Below are 14141 nucleotides of genomic sequence, written 5' to 3'. Positions count from 1 at the left end.
TCCCAAAGCCCCCACTGCCTGATAACATCACATGGGGGACCAGGTCGGAGGGGACTCGCACATTCCGTCGCCAGCAAAGCATGTGTGAAGTTACGCAGTATACACAGGTTGCAGTAGGTGACACAGAGGTGTGTGAGCAGGTTTCTCAGAGTGGGGGATGTTGGAAGAAGCCTGCACGGGAGGAGGTGGCTCATGATCTGGCATCTTCCAAACCAAGGAGCAGAGAGGAGGCCATTCTAGGGCATACGGAACTAGGCAAAGAGGTATGAGACAACCTGGTTTATCTCTGGAGCTTGAGGTATGACAGGAAGGAGAAGAGGCAGCAGATGGTGAAGGGCTTTTAGTACAATCCCAGGGAGTTGGGCCTGATTCCTCCCCACTGCCTGTAGACGCAGTCCTTTATACGTCTGTGAGCATCCTGCCAGATTTTAAGGCACTGGACATGAGTCCATCCATGCACTCTATCAGCAGATGTTTCTCGAAAACCTACTGTTTGCCAGAATCTTGTCCTTAAAAACAAAACAATTTCATGGGGGAGAAAGACTTGTTTAAAAAAAAAAAAATCTGATTACAGAGCCACACAGTATTATCACAGAAATACATGCTTTCTTCTCTCCTGGATCTGGAAAATAGGAAATCACTTTGGGTAGTTTTAAACAGGGAACAGTCATGGTCATAGCTTTGATTTAGGAAAAGCAATACTGCTGATGGAGTGATTCCCCAAGATCTGCCGTTGAAGTAGATAATTTTAAACATTCACTGACTAACTACTACTATCAGCTTAAATAAGTTTTGCAAGAATGGCAAGAGTGGAGTTGAATCATCTGTATTTCCTCCAGGCCCAGAGCATGCTTGAGCGGCTGATAGCGGGACTACCAGAGGCAGCTTCTTAGCTCTGATGCTCTTGTTTTCAGGTGACCAAGAATGAACGTCAGGTAATGAAGCCACTGTATGACAGATACCGGCTGGTCAAGCAGATCCTGTCCCGAGCCAACACCATACCCATCATCGTGAGTACAGCGCCTCTCTGTGGTTGACTGCCTGTGGGATGGGCCCTGGCCCTATTGACAGAGCCCCGCCCTGCCTTCTCACTGAAGAGTCGTCTGTAATAGTTGAAGCTGTCAGGAATCTATGGCTCATAAGCTTGGGGAATGAAGAATGTATCAAAGACTTCTGAGACTACAGTTGCCCCAAATAAGCAAATCTGAAGCAGCTAGAGTTTTGTTTTCTTTTGAGCAACGTGCTTTGACGTATCCGCCCCTCTGTCTTGTGCTGGGCTCACTGACCCACCCTTTCCTCAGAGACCAAGCACCAGCACCCTGGGGCTGTGTTTTCTCCAGGCCCCTCCAGGCCAGAGGCCCGTCCGGTCCCAAGTTCTCTCTCTCCCTCCAAGAGACGGATAGCCCCGGTGGGAATCCTATCCAGGAAGAGATCCTCTGAGGAGCTCCAGAGAGCCGCCTCTTTTTGAAGGCTATCGAGAAGCTAAAGTGGAAGAAAAGGGAGGGAGGCTAGTCCCTGTGGGGCTGCTCTCAGTGGCCACCGTCATCTGACTAACACATAGCTGCTTCTGGCCTCTGAATTTTGATTTTGTCCAGAGTAGGGACCAGCAGCTTGCCTTCAGGCACTGGCCAACTTGCCCTCCTCCCGTATTCCAGTATTTCCTCCCAGCTTGTGAGTGAGCCTTACTGCCCTGTCACCACCTCCTGGGGGAGCCTTTTTCCTCTGGCCCAGTGCTGTTCTCTCTGGGAGCGTTGGGGGCTTTCTCTGCTGACTTTTAAACTTTCTAATAAGCAGACACAGCCTTGCTTTTATGTTGTTATTAAGATGCATGTCATCTTAGCTGCTGCTCTTCGGTTCCTGCTTTAAATCTCGTTTTTTTCTTTCTTTTTTTTTTTTTTTTTTTTAAGATTTTCTTTTTGGGATGCCTGGGTGGCTCAGTCAGTTAAGCATCTGCCTTCGGCTCAGGGTCATGATCCCGGGGTCCTGGGATCGAGCCCCGCATCAGGTTCCCTGCTCAGCAGGGTGTCTGCTTCTCCCTCTCCCTCTGCAGCTCCCTCTGCTGTCCCCCTGCTTGTGCTCTCGCACTCTCTCAAATAAATAGATAAAATCTTAAAAAAAAAAAAAAAATTTTTCTTTTTAAGCAATCTCTACACCTAACATGGGGCTCAAACTCACAACCCAGAGATCAAGAGCTGCATGCTCCAACGACAGAGCCAGCCAGGCGCCCCTCCTTGTTTATTTCTAAAATATGATCTTTGTATTTCTTTTAACAGTGTATCTGTCCCTCAGAATGAGGGAGGTCCCAAACTTCAGGCAGGTGTGTTAGAAGAAAGCAACTTCTCTAGAAATTTTCTGCAGAATAAATTAGTAAACTAACCAAGGAAAGGATTCAGTCTAAGCAATCCTTTCCTTCTCCAGTTACGAGCTCCGAGTGCCGCTCAACAAGTGTTCCTAAATAAGGAGAGTGTACAGCAGGGAGGCCACGCAACCTCTGAATCTCCTGAGGAGCTTATGGTGTTATGCTTGAGTCTTCTCACGGTTCCCGGGTTCTCGTTCCTGCTGTCATCGGTGGGGCGGGGGGGGGGGGGGCAGGGCAGTGCCTCTCCTCGGGCTCCTTCTGCGCTCGGTTGGCATGTTCATGTGCTGTTCTTGCTCTCCTGCGGCCTCCTTGGCTTGGGGCTGTGGGCTCTGGAGCGAAGCAGCACCTTGGACGAGAACTTTGGTTGCCCCTGGTTTTCCTGGGAGTGTTTGGCGGGGAAGGGCTAAGGTATATAGTTCAGTCAGTGATGGATCCTAGGGCACTGGAGGAGGCAGAGGCCTGGAGGGCAGGGGAGAGGGGTTCACCATGTAACCATCTCGTCCACACCTGTCACAGGGATCCCCCTCCAGCAAGCGGAGAAGCCCTTTGCTGCAGCCAATTATCGAGGGCGAAACTGCTTCCTTCTTCAAGGAGATAAAGGTGAAGACCTCCCGCCGCTAACCTCTCCCAAATTGGCTTCCGTTCTCTCCCAGCCGCCCGACCTCCTGTGGATGCAGGCGGGGCGGGGGGCCCTCTGGGGCCCAGGTGCTGGTTTCCCATGCTGTGCCCTCAAAATCATCAGCTGCTCCTAACCAACCACCAATGGTCCCCTCTTACTGATGTGAGGGCCAAGCCGATCTCCTCGGTTTCATCTCATTCCCCTGCTTTTGTGTGACTTCTTGTTGTTTGTTTTGTTTTCATTTTGCTTTCAGGGATTTGGGCGAGGGCGGATGGTGTTCACAATATTTTTTTGTTTTGTTTTCCTTTTCATATTTTTTTTGTTTGTTTCACTTTTCATATTTCTGGGAAAGCCCTAAGCCTGGGGTGGTCATTTATCTACTGTAGTTAGGAATGGTATCACAGAACACAAGGGCCTCATTCCCACAAGGGACACCAGTTGGGGACTGTTCCATTGTCCTGCCTGGTCCTCATCATTGTGACTGGCCTTCGATCTGATTTATTCTTGTCCTTTCCTTGGTTCTTAGGGGCCTTCAATATTTCATATACCTAATTTTAAGGTATTAGACAATGATTACACTCACTGTTCGTATTATTTTACCTAGAACTTGTTTTATAAAAATGCTCTAGACATAACAATTAGGCAAATATGCTCTATTATATTTTAAAAATTGGAGCTATTTTCTTATAATAAGACTGGATGTTGATGAAAGAAGACAAATTTTGGCTGGTAATTCCACACGAGAATGAAGTCACCGTAATTGAAGAAATTTGGGCAATTGTGTGTATTGAAAATGAGCATTTCTCTTAGAAGCATGCAATAGAACTGTTACTAGATAAAAATGTGTTCTTTAACACATCCAAAATGTGACAATAAATAATTGCCTTATTAAACGAATGGAAGATATATTTAATGATGCACTTTTTAAAAGAGGGCATTCTTCCAAATCTTGTTCGGCTCAGTTTATTTTTTTCACAAGTATATTTTGGCCAGGGCTCTTCTTCTGGCTCACGTGGTGGTCAGAATTTCAGATAATTTTGCAATGCTTACATTGCTTTTGTAAATAGTGTTGTCTTTTAGTTCATTTTGTTCCAACTGGCCGGGCTTATTAGCATGTGTTTGGACTGTACTAATTCTTGGCAATTCTGATACAATTTAGAACTTGATGTGGGTACAGATCAGAAGATTGTATCAAGGTGTTTTCCTTAAAAGCCACCCCTGGTTTTAAATGCTTATGGTAGGATGGGTGCCTGGGTGGCTCAGTTGGTTAAGTGACTGCCTTCGGCTCAGGTCATGATCCTGGAGTCCCGGGATCGAGTCCCGCATCGGGCTCCCTGCTCAGCGGGGAGTCTGCTTCTCCCTCTGACCCTCTTCCCTCTCATGTGCTCTCTCTCTCTCATTCTTTCTCTCAAATAAATAAATAAAATCTTTAGAAATAAATGCTTATGGTAGGAAACCAGCTGTGTGTGAAATAGAACCAGCTCAGGTTCTGAAGCCCTAGATCTTCCAGCCCCCAAATCCTAGAGATAGTCTAGTCAATTCTCCTATCCAACATAAGAATTTCCTTTAAAACATACCTGACAGAATAGACACACTATCCCTAAGAAGTGATTCTATCCTCAAGCTTGAAAAGTTTATGGAAATGGAGAAGGTCATTCATTCCATGGGCTAAGCATCAATAGGAACTAAAAACTTATATTACTAGTTTTATCATTATCATTATGAGAATACTAAGAGACAATTACATAATATGCAGTTTCAGAATGTATAAGTTTGATAAGTATAAAGATAATTTAAAATTACAATATTCGTAGTTATTACTAATGTATTGCTTTCTACATAATAGGCTTAGTGTTGCCTCTTGGAACAACATGGAGTGAGCGTAACTGCTGCTTCCTTGAGAGCCCTTCATACCTTACAGTCACCTGCCCTGTCCACTCTCACCCACAGCCTGTGGAAGTTTGTTCTCCGGGTTCTTCTTCCTATTCCTCATGCGATATTGGTCCCAGACCAGTGCAGCCTCATGGTTCTGCTCTAATCACACCAGTCTATCTATATCCCTCTGATACACTGATACCCAGAGAGGACTTCACCAGCAAGGTAGATAGTGGACCAAGGACTGGTCCTGATCTTTATCTGGACGGCCAGGGCCCTTTGTTCAACAAGTCTGTGCCTACGTGACTGTCTGTGTGTTGTGAGTTCACTCTTCTCTTCTAGGGCAGCACACGTCCAGCTTCCACACTGTAGACATCTTGGGCCAAACAGCTTGCTGTCGTTGGGGGCTCTAGATGCCAGTTGTGCCCGACAACCACCCCTTCCCAGCTGTGGTGACCAAACCTGTCTCCGGACCTTGCCAAAGGTCTGCTAGGGTCAGCATCGCCCCTGGTGAGAACCACTCCCCATGGCCCCATCTCACTGCTGACTGATGCAACCCCTCACTTCCCTTTCCGTGGATTGCTTGTCACCTATGTCCAACTATTTTTTCTAACCTAAATTGTAGGACCTGGAATTTTTTGTCACACTTCTATTCCAGCCCCATGAAACTGATGAAATCTAGATTTTTGTATTCCAACATACCAAATATCCGTACCTACTTTGTGTGATCTATGCATTTTGTGAATATGCCTTTTGTGTCTTTTATCCAAGTGATCGATAAATATTGAGTAAGGCTGGGTCAGGTAAAGAACCTGCTATAGACTTCCCTTCAGATTCACATCACTATTGCATCACCACTCCGCACAGATTTTCACAATCAGCTTTCTTTTCTTTTGTTTGTTTGAAGATTTTATTTTTTAAGTAATCTCTACATCGAACATGGGGCTTGAACTCAAAACTCCGAGACCAAGAGTCACATGTTCCAACTAAGACAGCCAGGTGCTCCATCAGCTTCCTTTCATAGATCAGCTCCCCTCATTAATTGTTGAAATCCAGATATTATGCCAATCCTATCAAAAAAGGAAAAATGGTTTGTTTCCATCATTTGTTTTAAGAGAGCCATTGTTAGTCACTGTTGATCGTGGACTCTTTTTCAATTGTTCATATATTATCTATGTGTTCATTCCTTCTAGAATCTACCCAATATCCACAACAACTTGATGGTCATATAATTTGAAGATATAGTTTATCATTTCTTTTTTTTTTTTCTATGACTTTTTACCACTTGCTGAGAATAGTTTTGTTTAGCCTCATCTTTAAATACATTGAGTTGTCACTGTGGACAAGACACATTCTCACATTTTTAAGTTCCCTTAAGACCTTGGGATGTAACTGATTAGGCCTAGACACCTGACTTTATTTCTTATCTGTCTTGGGCTGTAATACTCTCTTCTAGTAATCTGTATTTTTCTTTTAAAACTCGATTACTGGACTGTTTGACAGACGTTAATTAAGCACCTACTATATGCAGGCGTTGGCTAAGCTCTGGGAACAACAGTGAACAGATAGGCCCAAATCCCTGCCTCCATGGAGTTTATGGTCAGATGGTTCTACCGGTCTTCCTCATCCGGGGGGTGGCGGCAGGAATGGGGGGGCAGAAGGTTGATCTGGAGCGTTTCTCAGGTACATACCTCATCTCAAGCAATCCTTCTAAAAACTACAGAGGGTGGGAATTGTTACTTCCTTTTACCAAAAAAAAAAAGAGAGAAACTTCTAAATTACTAATTTAAAAGTCACTTTTATTCTATACATTTAAAAATGTCTTTAATAATTTCAGTTTTTAAAAATTAACCATGAGGCATTTATTCCAAGCAAAGAGACGGAAGATCTGAAGTCACAGCAGAGAGAATCTGGAAAAGCCACCTAGTTTTTACCAATTTTGTCTTTGTGCCTTCAGAGCAGTACTTTCATCATAGTTTTGTACTGGTCCTTTGTTTTGTTTTGCTTTGCCTGCTTGTTTATTTGTTTATCCACATTATTTCTCATCAGAGGCCATTATAAACACCATTATAAACATAGCAAACTTTATGGTAAGAAAACCCCCTGAAGGCAGTTTGCATACTTGTACCTTGACCACCAGTGGTGCCTGCACCTGCCTCCTGAGACTAATGTGTTGCCGCCTTGGCACTGGAGGCACTTCAACTGATATTACACTTGCTGTTGTTCATGTAGCTGTGCTCCGAACCACTTTTTAAATTTTTCAGTTATTAGGATATTCTTGTCTGGTCTGACTGTACATCTTGGCAGTAAATTGCTTCTTTTAAAATCTTCCATTCAGACTGGTATGATTTCATCCTTAGACTTAAATTGGCACTAAGGAACTCTAATTTGGCTTCATTGTTTTTCTAATTGCATTGGCAAGACAGAAAATATCATGCTTTTCTTAGAATCTTGGATGCTGAAAAATACAGCCGTGGCCCTTGGAAGTTCCTTGAAAAAAACTTAAAAGAGTGTTAGGATTCCAATCATGGGAACATAAATGTTTTGATCCTCTCAAAACTTTCCTAAAATTGTGTGCATCGGGAACCACAAAATATTTTATAATCAAAACTCTTAAATAGAAAGGTTGTATTGTTCAATTTCTGAAGGTGTTGACAGCTTAATAAAAAATATTTTCCGAGGTCCACAACCAATGGAATCCCTAAAGTGCTGATGGCTGGTGGTGGATTTTGTTATGTGTTATTCCAGAGCTGGGAATTTTGAGACTCTTTTGGGATTCAGTTGATTTTGGGTATAAATTATAATGGTGGTTCCATCATACCTTCAGTTTTGACAATTGTTCATTGTGCTGTACATTAACTTTTTTATAGTGTTATGGTTTTTGCCCCTACTGAGTAGCTGTGTTTAATGTTGGTGTTATTTACTGTGTTCATATAGATATTCAATTAGATATCGATATAATATACATATGTGTTGCTAAGTGTAGATACAGAAGAAATCATATGGTGTGTGGATAACTAAGTGACCGTTACCTGCCACTTACAATGTAAGAGTGCCAGGAAAAGTAACTGGGTTTGTATCGGGGTTGCTGTGCCTCTCCAGGAAGAAGATGAGGGTTCGGAGGACGATAGCAACATGAAGCCGGACTTCACGGTCACTCTGAAGACCGATTTCAGTGCCCGCTGCTTCCTGGACCAATTTGAAGATGATGCTGATGGGTTTATTTCCCCAATGGATGATAAAATACCGTCAAAATGCAGCCAGGACACCGGGCTCTCCAACCTCCATGCCGCTTCAATGTAGGTCATTTCGGCGGCGGTGTTGAAATGTTTTGGTGAAAATACCGTTCTTAAATATTTTAGCCTTTCTATTTAAATAAGTTGTCTGGCAGAACACAGGTGACTTAGCTGGGGGACATCCGTGTGGATAGAACAGTGACCTTTTTTTTGGCTTCTGGCTCCGTGTTTTATATTCTCCATCCCGTTACTGGAGGGACCACGTGAGATCTCGCAGGAACAGCCAGGGCTCTACGATGGCGCTGAGTGGTTCTGTACTCCACAGCGCTTCATTTGACACGTACCAAGCTCCAAAGTCCTCTTTCTTTCAAAGCAAAATGCGATAAAGTGCCATGGGATTCTACAAGCCCTAAGGATTCATAAGTAGCAGGCGCTTTGCGGGAGCCTGGGGAGCTGTACCCCTCGTCGGGATGGTTGGCATTCAGAGGATGGAAAACCTCCATTTCTGCTGTCCCTCAGCTCCCTCAACAGCTATTACGTTTACACGCTGCCCCCTGTCTCCACAACCCTGTCGAGTTGCACATTCATTGTATTTATAACAATTCGATTTAACCCAATTTTCTTAAAATTTGTCTGCCCTTCTCAGACCAGAACTCTTGGAACACCTTCAGGAAATGAGAGAAGAAAAGAAAAGGATTCGAAAGAAACTGCGTGATTTTGAAGACAATTTTTTCAGACAAAATGGAAGGTAGCGCCTGTTTTCCTTGCCCTACCTCCTGCCGCCTCCACACACACACCCCTCTTTTTTTCCTATCAGATCTCTGCGGTGCCTCCCAAGTGGGAAGCCCTCTGCATCCTGCCTGTAGCCTAGTCCCTTGGAGGTTCACTGTGGGATGGGGAGGTTTGTGTGGTCCTTCAGCAAGAAATGTTCCTGGGATAGTCTCCGAGACTGATGTAAATTCAGCTAACATTTATACAACTAACCTGTCACCTCAAATTCTAATCTCAAATGAGCAGCTTGAAGCTACGTTTCCAGCTGATAGCACTGCGTTTTGGTTTTGGTTTGGGGTGGGGGAGTTGTCTTAATAGACCAGAGGGAGAAATAAGGAAAGGGCAACTTTAAATCTTGGTGTTTTTAGGCTTATTTTAAAAGCAAAGGTGATCGTTGTCAAGTTTGAATGAAAAATGTGCAAGAAGCAGTAAGTCCACACGATTGACAGGGTGCCTTTCTTGAGTGAGTTTCAAGACGGGAGGTAATCAACCTCGTAGAATATCATGCTAAGGAACAGCAGGCATCCCCTGTTTGCTGGGGACCGCACACAGTTCATACCAGTTTGCAGCGTGAGCCAAGGGCAAGACAGGGAAGAGATGTGCATCTCTTAAGTTGGAGTTGAGTTTTAACACTTCAAAATAATTTTATTTTAATCCAAATTATTTAAATGGTGTAAATATAGTTTCTCTTTAAAAGATCCCCCTTTCATACTTCTCAAAAGTATTGGGAAATAAAAGCCCCATAAACATTAACTTTAGCATTTAAAATGTGTTGTGTTCCAGTTTATTTCAATTATTATATAAGTTTATTTTTTAGCATCCCTAATTTGGATCTGTCTTACAGTGACTTTCTTAAGATTTATGAATTTTTATACCTACATATTTGCTTTTCTTTCTCCATGCATTGTAGGCTATTTAGAAAATATCAATAGGCAGACAAAAGAAATAATATGCAAAATAAGAATAATAAAGATAAAACAGGATTAATGTCTGTTCCAGTCCATTCTTCTTTCTAAACATATTCTTGGTTTGTCTATCTTTTTTCTGTATAATTGTAGTCACTTGATGCACAGATATCTTGTACATGAGGAACTATATAAAATGATGTAAACTTCACAAGTTTTAAGAAAGGATATCTTATGGGAATTTATAATCATCATGCAAGGTTGGGTTTTTTGGGGTTTTTTTTAAGTTTTTATTTAAGTAATCTCTACACCCAACATGGGGCTCAAACTCACGACCCCAAGATTAAGAGTCACATGCTCTTCCGACTGAGTCAGCCAGGTGCCTCATCATACAAGTTTAAAACTCTGACTTCAGACATCACTAAATCTGGTCCCCTTATTTCGTATCTGAGGAGAGTGAAGTCCCTTGAAGAGCAAGGTGAGGGCAACTATCAGATTGCTTTTCCCTTCACGACCCTGCACTGAGAAGCCATCTAGCACCCTTTACTTGAACAAGGCAAGGGCATGAATAAAATCTGTTTTTTAGTTCATTGAACAAAATTAAATAAGCCCCATGCTATCCCCTTTCCTATATTTTCTCTTTAATAAAAAGAAAAGGAAGCCTGGTATTTGCATGTTTGACATGCGCATTTCAAAGTGAAATGAGAAGCAGGACTGCACTGCACAGTGGTTGAGAATGTAGACAGTAACACCATTTCATCATGTCCTCGTGAGGGTTATACCAGGCCGTGGGGACAGAGTTCTTAGCACAGTGCTTGACCTGTAATAAGCCCTCGATTAATACTTGCACATATAAAAAGTATGCATATAAAATGACTCAGTAAACTATAAAGGCCTATTAGTATTATGTGATCCAATTGCTGAATTCCAAGACTAATTTTATAGTAAGTAGGATATTAACTCTCTGTTTTTTTAAACCTATAAATTATGGGTATGCCAATTGCTAATTAGAAACTTAATGGTTCATTAGATGAAATATATAAAAGTGAAAATGCATTAAGAGTAAATAAAGGATTTCAGTCTATGGAGACTCTTAATGTGCATGCATACATACCAGCAGCAGGGAGAAAAAACTTCTACAGTTTTTAGTCCTTCATACCATTCTACAGGATGCCAGATTAACTCTAAAAATTCAGTTTCATGGTGGCTTCTGGGGGAAGAGATCTTTCACTGCTTGTCTAAACCCAGCTTCAGTCTTGATACCAAGTGACACTTGGGAACACCAATTCTATAGGTTGATAAACTGCAGAGTTTCTACATGATGATAATTCACCTGATGAACAGTATCATCTAGGAGAGACAGCCAATGATCCTCAGCCCCCTTTCCCTTTGTTTCCAACAGAAATGTCCAGAAGGAAGACCGCACTCCCATGGCTGAAGAATACAACGAATATAAGCACATAAAGGCAAAACTAAGACTCTTGGAGGTGCTCATCAGCAAGAGAGACACTGATTCCAAGTCCATGTGAGGGGGGCAGCCCCAGCCCGAACAGAGGGGGCTGCTGAAGGTGCAGGCTGAACTTACCACCTGTCTCCCCTAGTAAAGAGCAGCTCTGCACAAAGTGGAAGGCAGCATTGGAGGTGGACCTGCAAAGCATGTAGCCCTTCTGCCTCCAGGCCTTTGGGATCCGCTCCAGTTTCCATCGCCAGCCTCAGAAACTGCCTGGATGGAAGAGGGCAACTTGCTTTGATTTAAGAATTTTGTAAGGGGAAGTCAAGATCCCGCAGGCACACGTAGACCCTAGGGGAAGCTTCACTAACGCTGGCGGTGATGAATCACTACGTGGAGACACACTCATCTACAGAGAATATACACTGTTCTTCCCTGAGAAACCTGTCTAACTGGGCCACAGCCCAGCTCAGGACTTCCCTCTGGAGAGCGAACTTGCTCTGCAGGTCCAAGTTCTCTTGGCACCCGGTAAAATGGGAACGTGTGCCGGAGCCCTGCTTGCTGCCTTGGCCATTCTCGTGACCTTTCCCCGCTCGCGTGAATTGTCCCCCTTCAGTTCTCAGGTAGACGGAAGCCGCGTCGGCCCAGCACGGCGGCACAATCACCTGTTTGTTGGTGTGTTGCTTCAAGACTTCCTCGGCTGACGAAGAATTTTGATTCTTGACCAGGACTGGATCATCTGCAGAGGACAGAGGGAATATAGTTATATTCGTGCTGATTTTTAAATCAGACAACAGGGTGAAGAGCCTGGAAAATTCCTTCCTGAACATGGATTGCACTTGATCAGTCTCAGATTTTCGCATCCAACACTAAGCAAGACCAGTATGCTATGGCGTCCTGTATGGGGCTTGGTTTCACTTTGGCTCTAGCCAAACATAAAGGATCTTGCTTAATTCTTAGCTTAAGTGTTGAGGATCATGAGAGAGAGAGAGAGAGAGAGAGCCTGTGTTCTAAGCCTTCTGAGTACTTACCAGAGTTTAAAAAAATTTTTTTAAAAGTAAACCTGCACTAAATCCCCTCATTGAGGGGTAACTGTAGCCCTCAGAACTCAGTCCAAGGTGGAATCTAAATCACACTGTTTTCAAGATCATGTATAAAGAGAAAAATAATGGTGTGGGGTCACTTAGGATTATAATTTTTTTCAGAGACTGTGTTGCAAAGCTGTCTATATTAGACCTTTTGGGAAGACCAGGGAATTTAAAACACCAAATCATTCATCTCTTTACTATGCTGATGTCCCCTTGTGATTTGCTGTTACTTTTTCACCTTCTGTGTCTACATCGAGGAAAGTGAACTCTGTTTCTGCCTGTCCGTCCAAGGCCCCTGTTGGCACTTTGTGGGGTGGAGCTTTGTGGGTTTGCGCTTTGTGGGATGCAGCTCAAGTGTCTCTGCACACCGGCCACCGACTGCCAAGAGAAAACGTCTCAGCAGGCTCTGCCTTTTGAAGATCATGTCGCAGGATGAGCAGGAGAGCAAGGCTGCCCTCCCATAGGTTTTGAGAGTTGCCTTCTTAAAGGGTACCATTTGGTTTGGTTTGATAAGAAGAGGAAAGAGAACATTAAACTCTACTGACCAGTTGCCAGTTTTGAAATGGGTTCTTGAGAAACTGGCCAGATTGGATTTCTAGCAGTGTTTTCCATTGCTGAAGTGAGGTAGAAGCTGTCAGTTGAAAATTGTTCTAAGTCAGGGGAAAAGAATACCTTTAAGTTTGCTCTTAAAAATAATCATATAGAAGCATGAGCTGTGTGTTGGAAGTCCCCTGTGTTAATCCACACATTTGAAGACGGTACGTAATCCTACAGATTTAAATGTACATGAATATATAGTTTGGTATTCTTTGCTCTACTGTTTACATTGCAGATCACTATAATTTCGAGGAGTTATATTATAAATAAAATGAAGCACTTTAGGACGTTTTCTATTTTTGAAATCTGAACATGAATCATTCACATGACCAAAAATTGTATTTTTTAAAAGAAATACATGTCTAGTCTGTCCCTTTTGAGTATTCTCTTAAATAAGCTATAATATAAATCAAATCATTACCAGTTAACCTTTAAAGCACATCTGTTTAAGAGTATTGTTTTGAAAATACTAATATGCTACAGAATTTTAAAAGAAAAAATGCTATATAAATGAGGAGCTACTAAATGTTTGAAATCTGTTGTTTCTGCCAAAGGTAAATTAAGTAAAAGATTTATCCAGGACTCTCCATTCCAATTTGTATGATTGAATAAAAGAAAACACCAGGTTACAGTCAAATAAACTGCATATGGAATGTCGTGTTCTCCTTTGTAATTTCTCATCTATATTAACTTCACAGAATGGTGCCCAGATTAAGGGCGGAAAAGCCCTGTTTACACTCAATCCTATTTGAAGCCATGGCGGTAGGTTCCGGCTCTGCCAGAAATGCTAAGGCAAATTTGTTTCCACAGCAACCATTTCTGCAGCCCAGGGTCTTGGGGCCCTAGAGGCAGCATCTTAATTGGCTTCACACAGAATACTCTGGACTGGGTTTTTTCCTTTGCTCTCTTGGGAATGTGTGTGTGTTTATTAGCACACGCCAACAAAGTAAATGTCAGGGGTTATTTAATAACAATGATAAGTAAAGGTAAAGCATGAATAAACTTGATTGTATGACTGTAAGAATTAGAAATAGCAGGGGCTTGTAATTTTCACAAGCATTTGCTTTTTGTGTGTTCAGTCTGGAGTAAACATTGAAATAGATGTTTACGTTCAGTCGGTATGGTATCATTACTGCATTTCATTTCTGAATCATTCAGTTTGAATTTCGCTTTTCAGACATGTATGTGCAAGGTTTAGGGGAAGGGCCTGCTTAGAAGTTTTTCAGACAGCTGATCTGTCT

The 14141-nt window shown here is 42.7% G+C and overlaps 1 protein-coding gene across 9 annotated transcripts in view; it reads left to right on the top strand.

The window, feature by feature from the left end:
* The window catches only part of FAM13A (family with sequence similarity 13 member A), a 368559-nt gene extending 355006 nt beyond the window's left edge, over positions 1-13553 (top strand). For 7 of the 9 annotated variants that reach the window (XM_073891947.1, XM_073891949.1, XM_073891945.1 and 4 more), the window contains 5 exons: positions 915-1010; positions 2876-2959; positions 7956-8152; positions 8736-8837; positions 11168-13553. In XM_073891947.1, coding sequence (XP_073748048.1) covers positions 915-1010; positions 2876-2959; positions 7956-8152; positions 8736-8837; positions 11168-11294 — 606 coding nt within the window. In that variant the 3' untranslated portion in view covers positions 11295-13553. The remainder of the gene's footprint in view (positions 1-914; positions 1011-2875; positions 2960-7955; positions 8153-8735; positions 8838-11167) is intronic. The other 2 variants (XM_073891948.1, XM_073891946.1) reach the window with 1 other exon arrangement.
* Positions 13554-14141: the final 588 nt, after the last annotated feature.

The sequence above is a fragment of the Callorhinus ursinus genome, unplaced genomic scaffold, assembly GCF_003265705.2.
Source record: "Callorhinus ursinus isolate GAN/ISIS: 27379988/994484 unplaced genomic scaffold, GSC_fseal_2.0 scaffold4, whole genome shotgun sequence".
Taxonomy (NCBI): Eukaryota; Metazoa; Chordata; class Mammalia; order Carnivora; family Otariidae; genus Callorhinus; species Callorhinus ursinus.
This window is presented reverse-complemented; position numbering and strand designations above follow the sequence as displayed.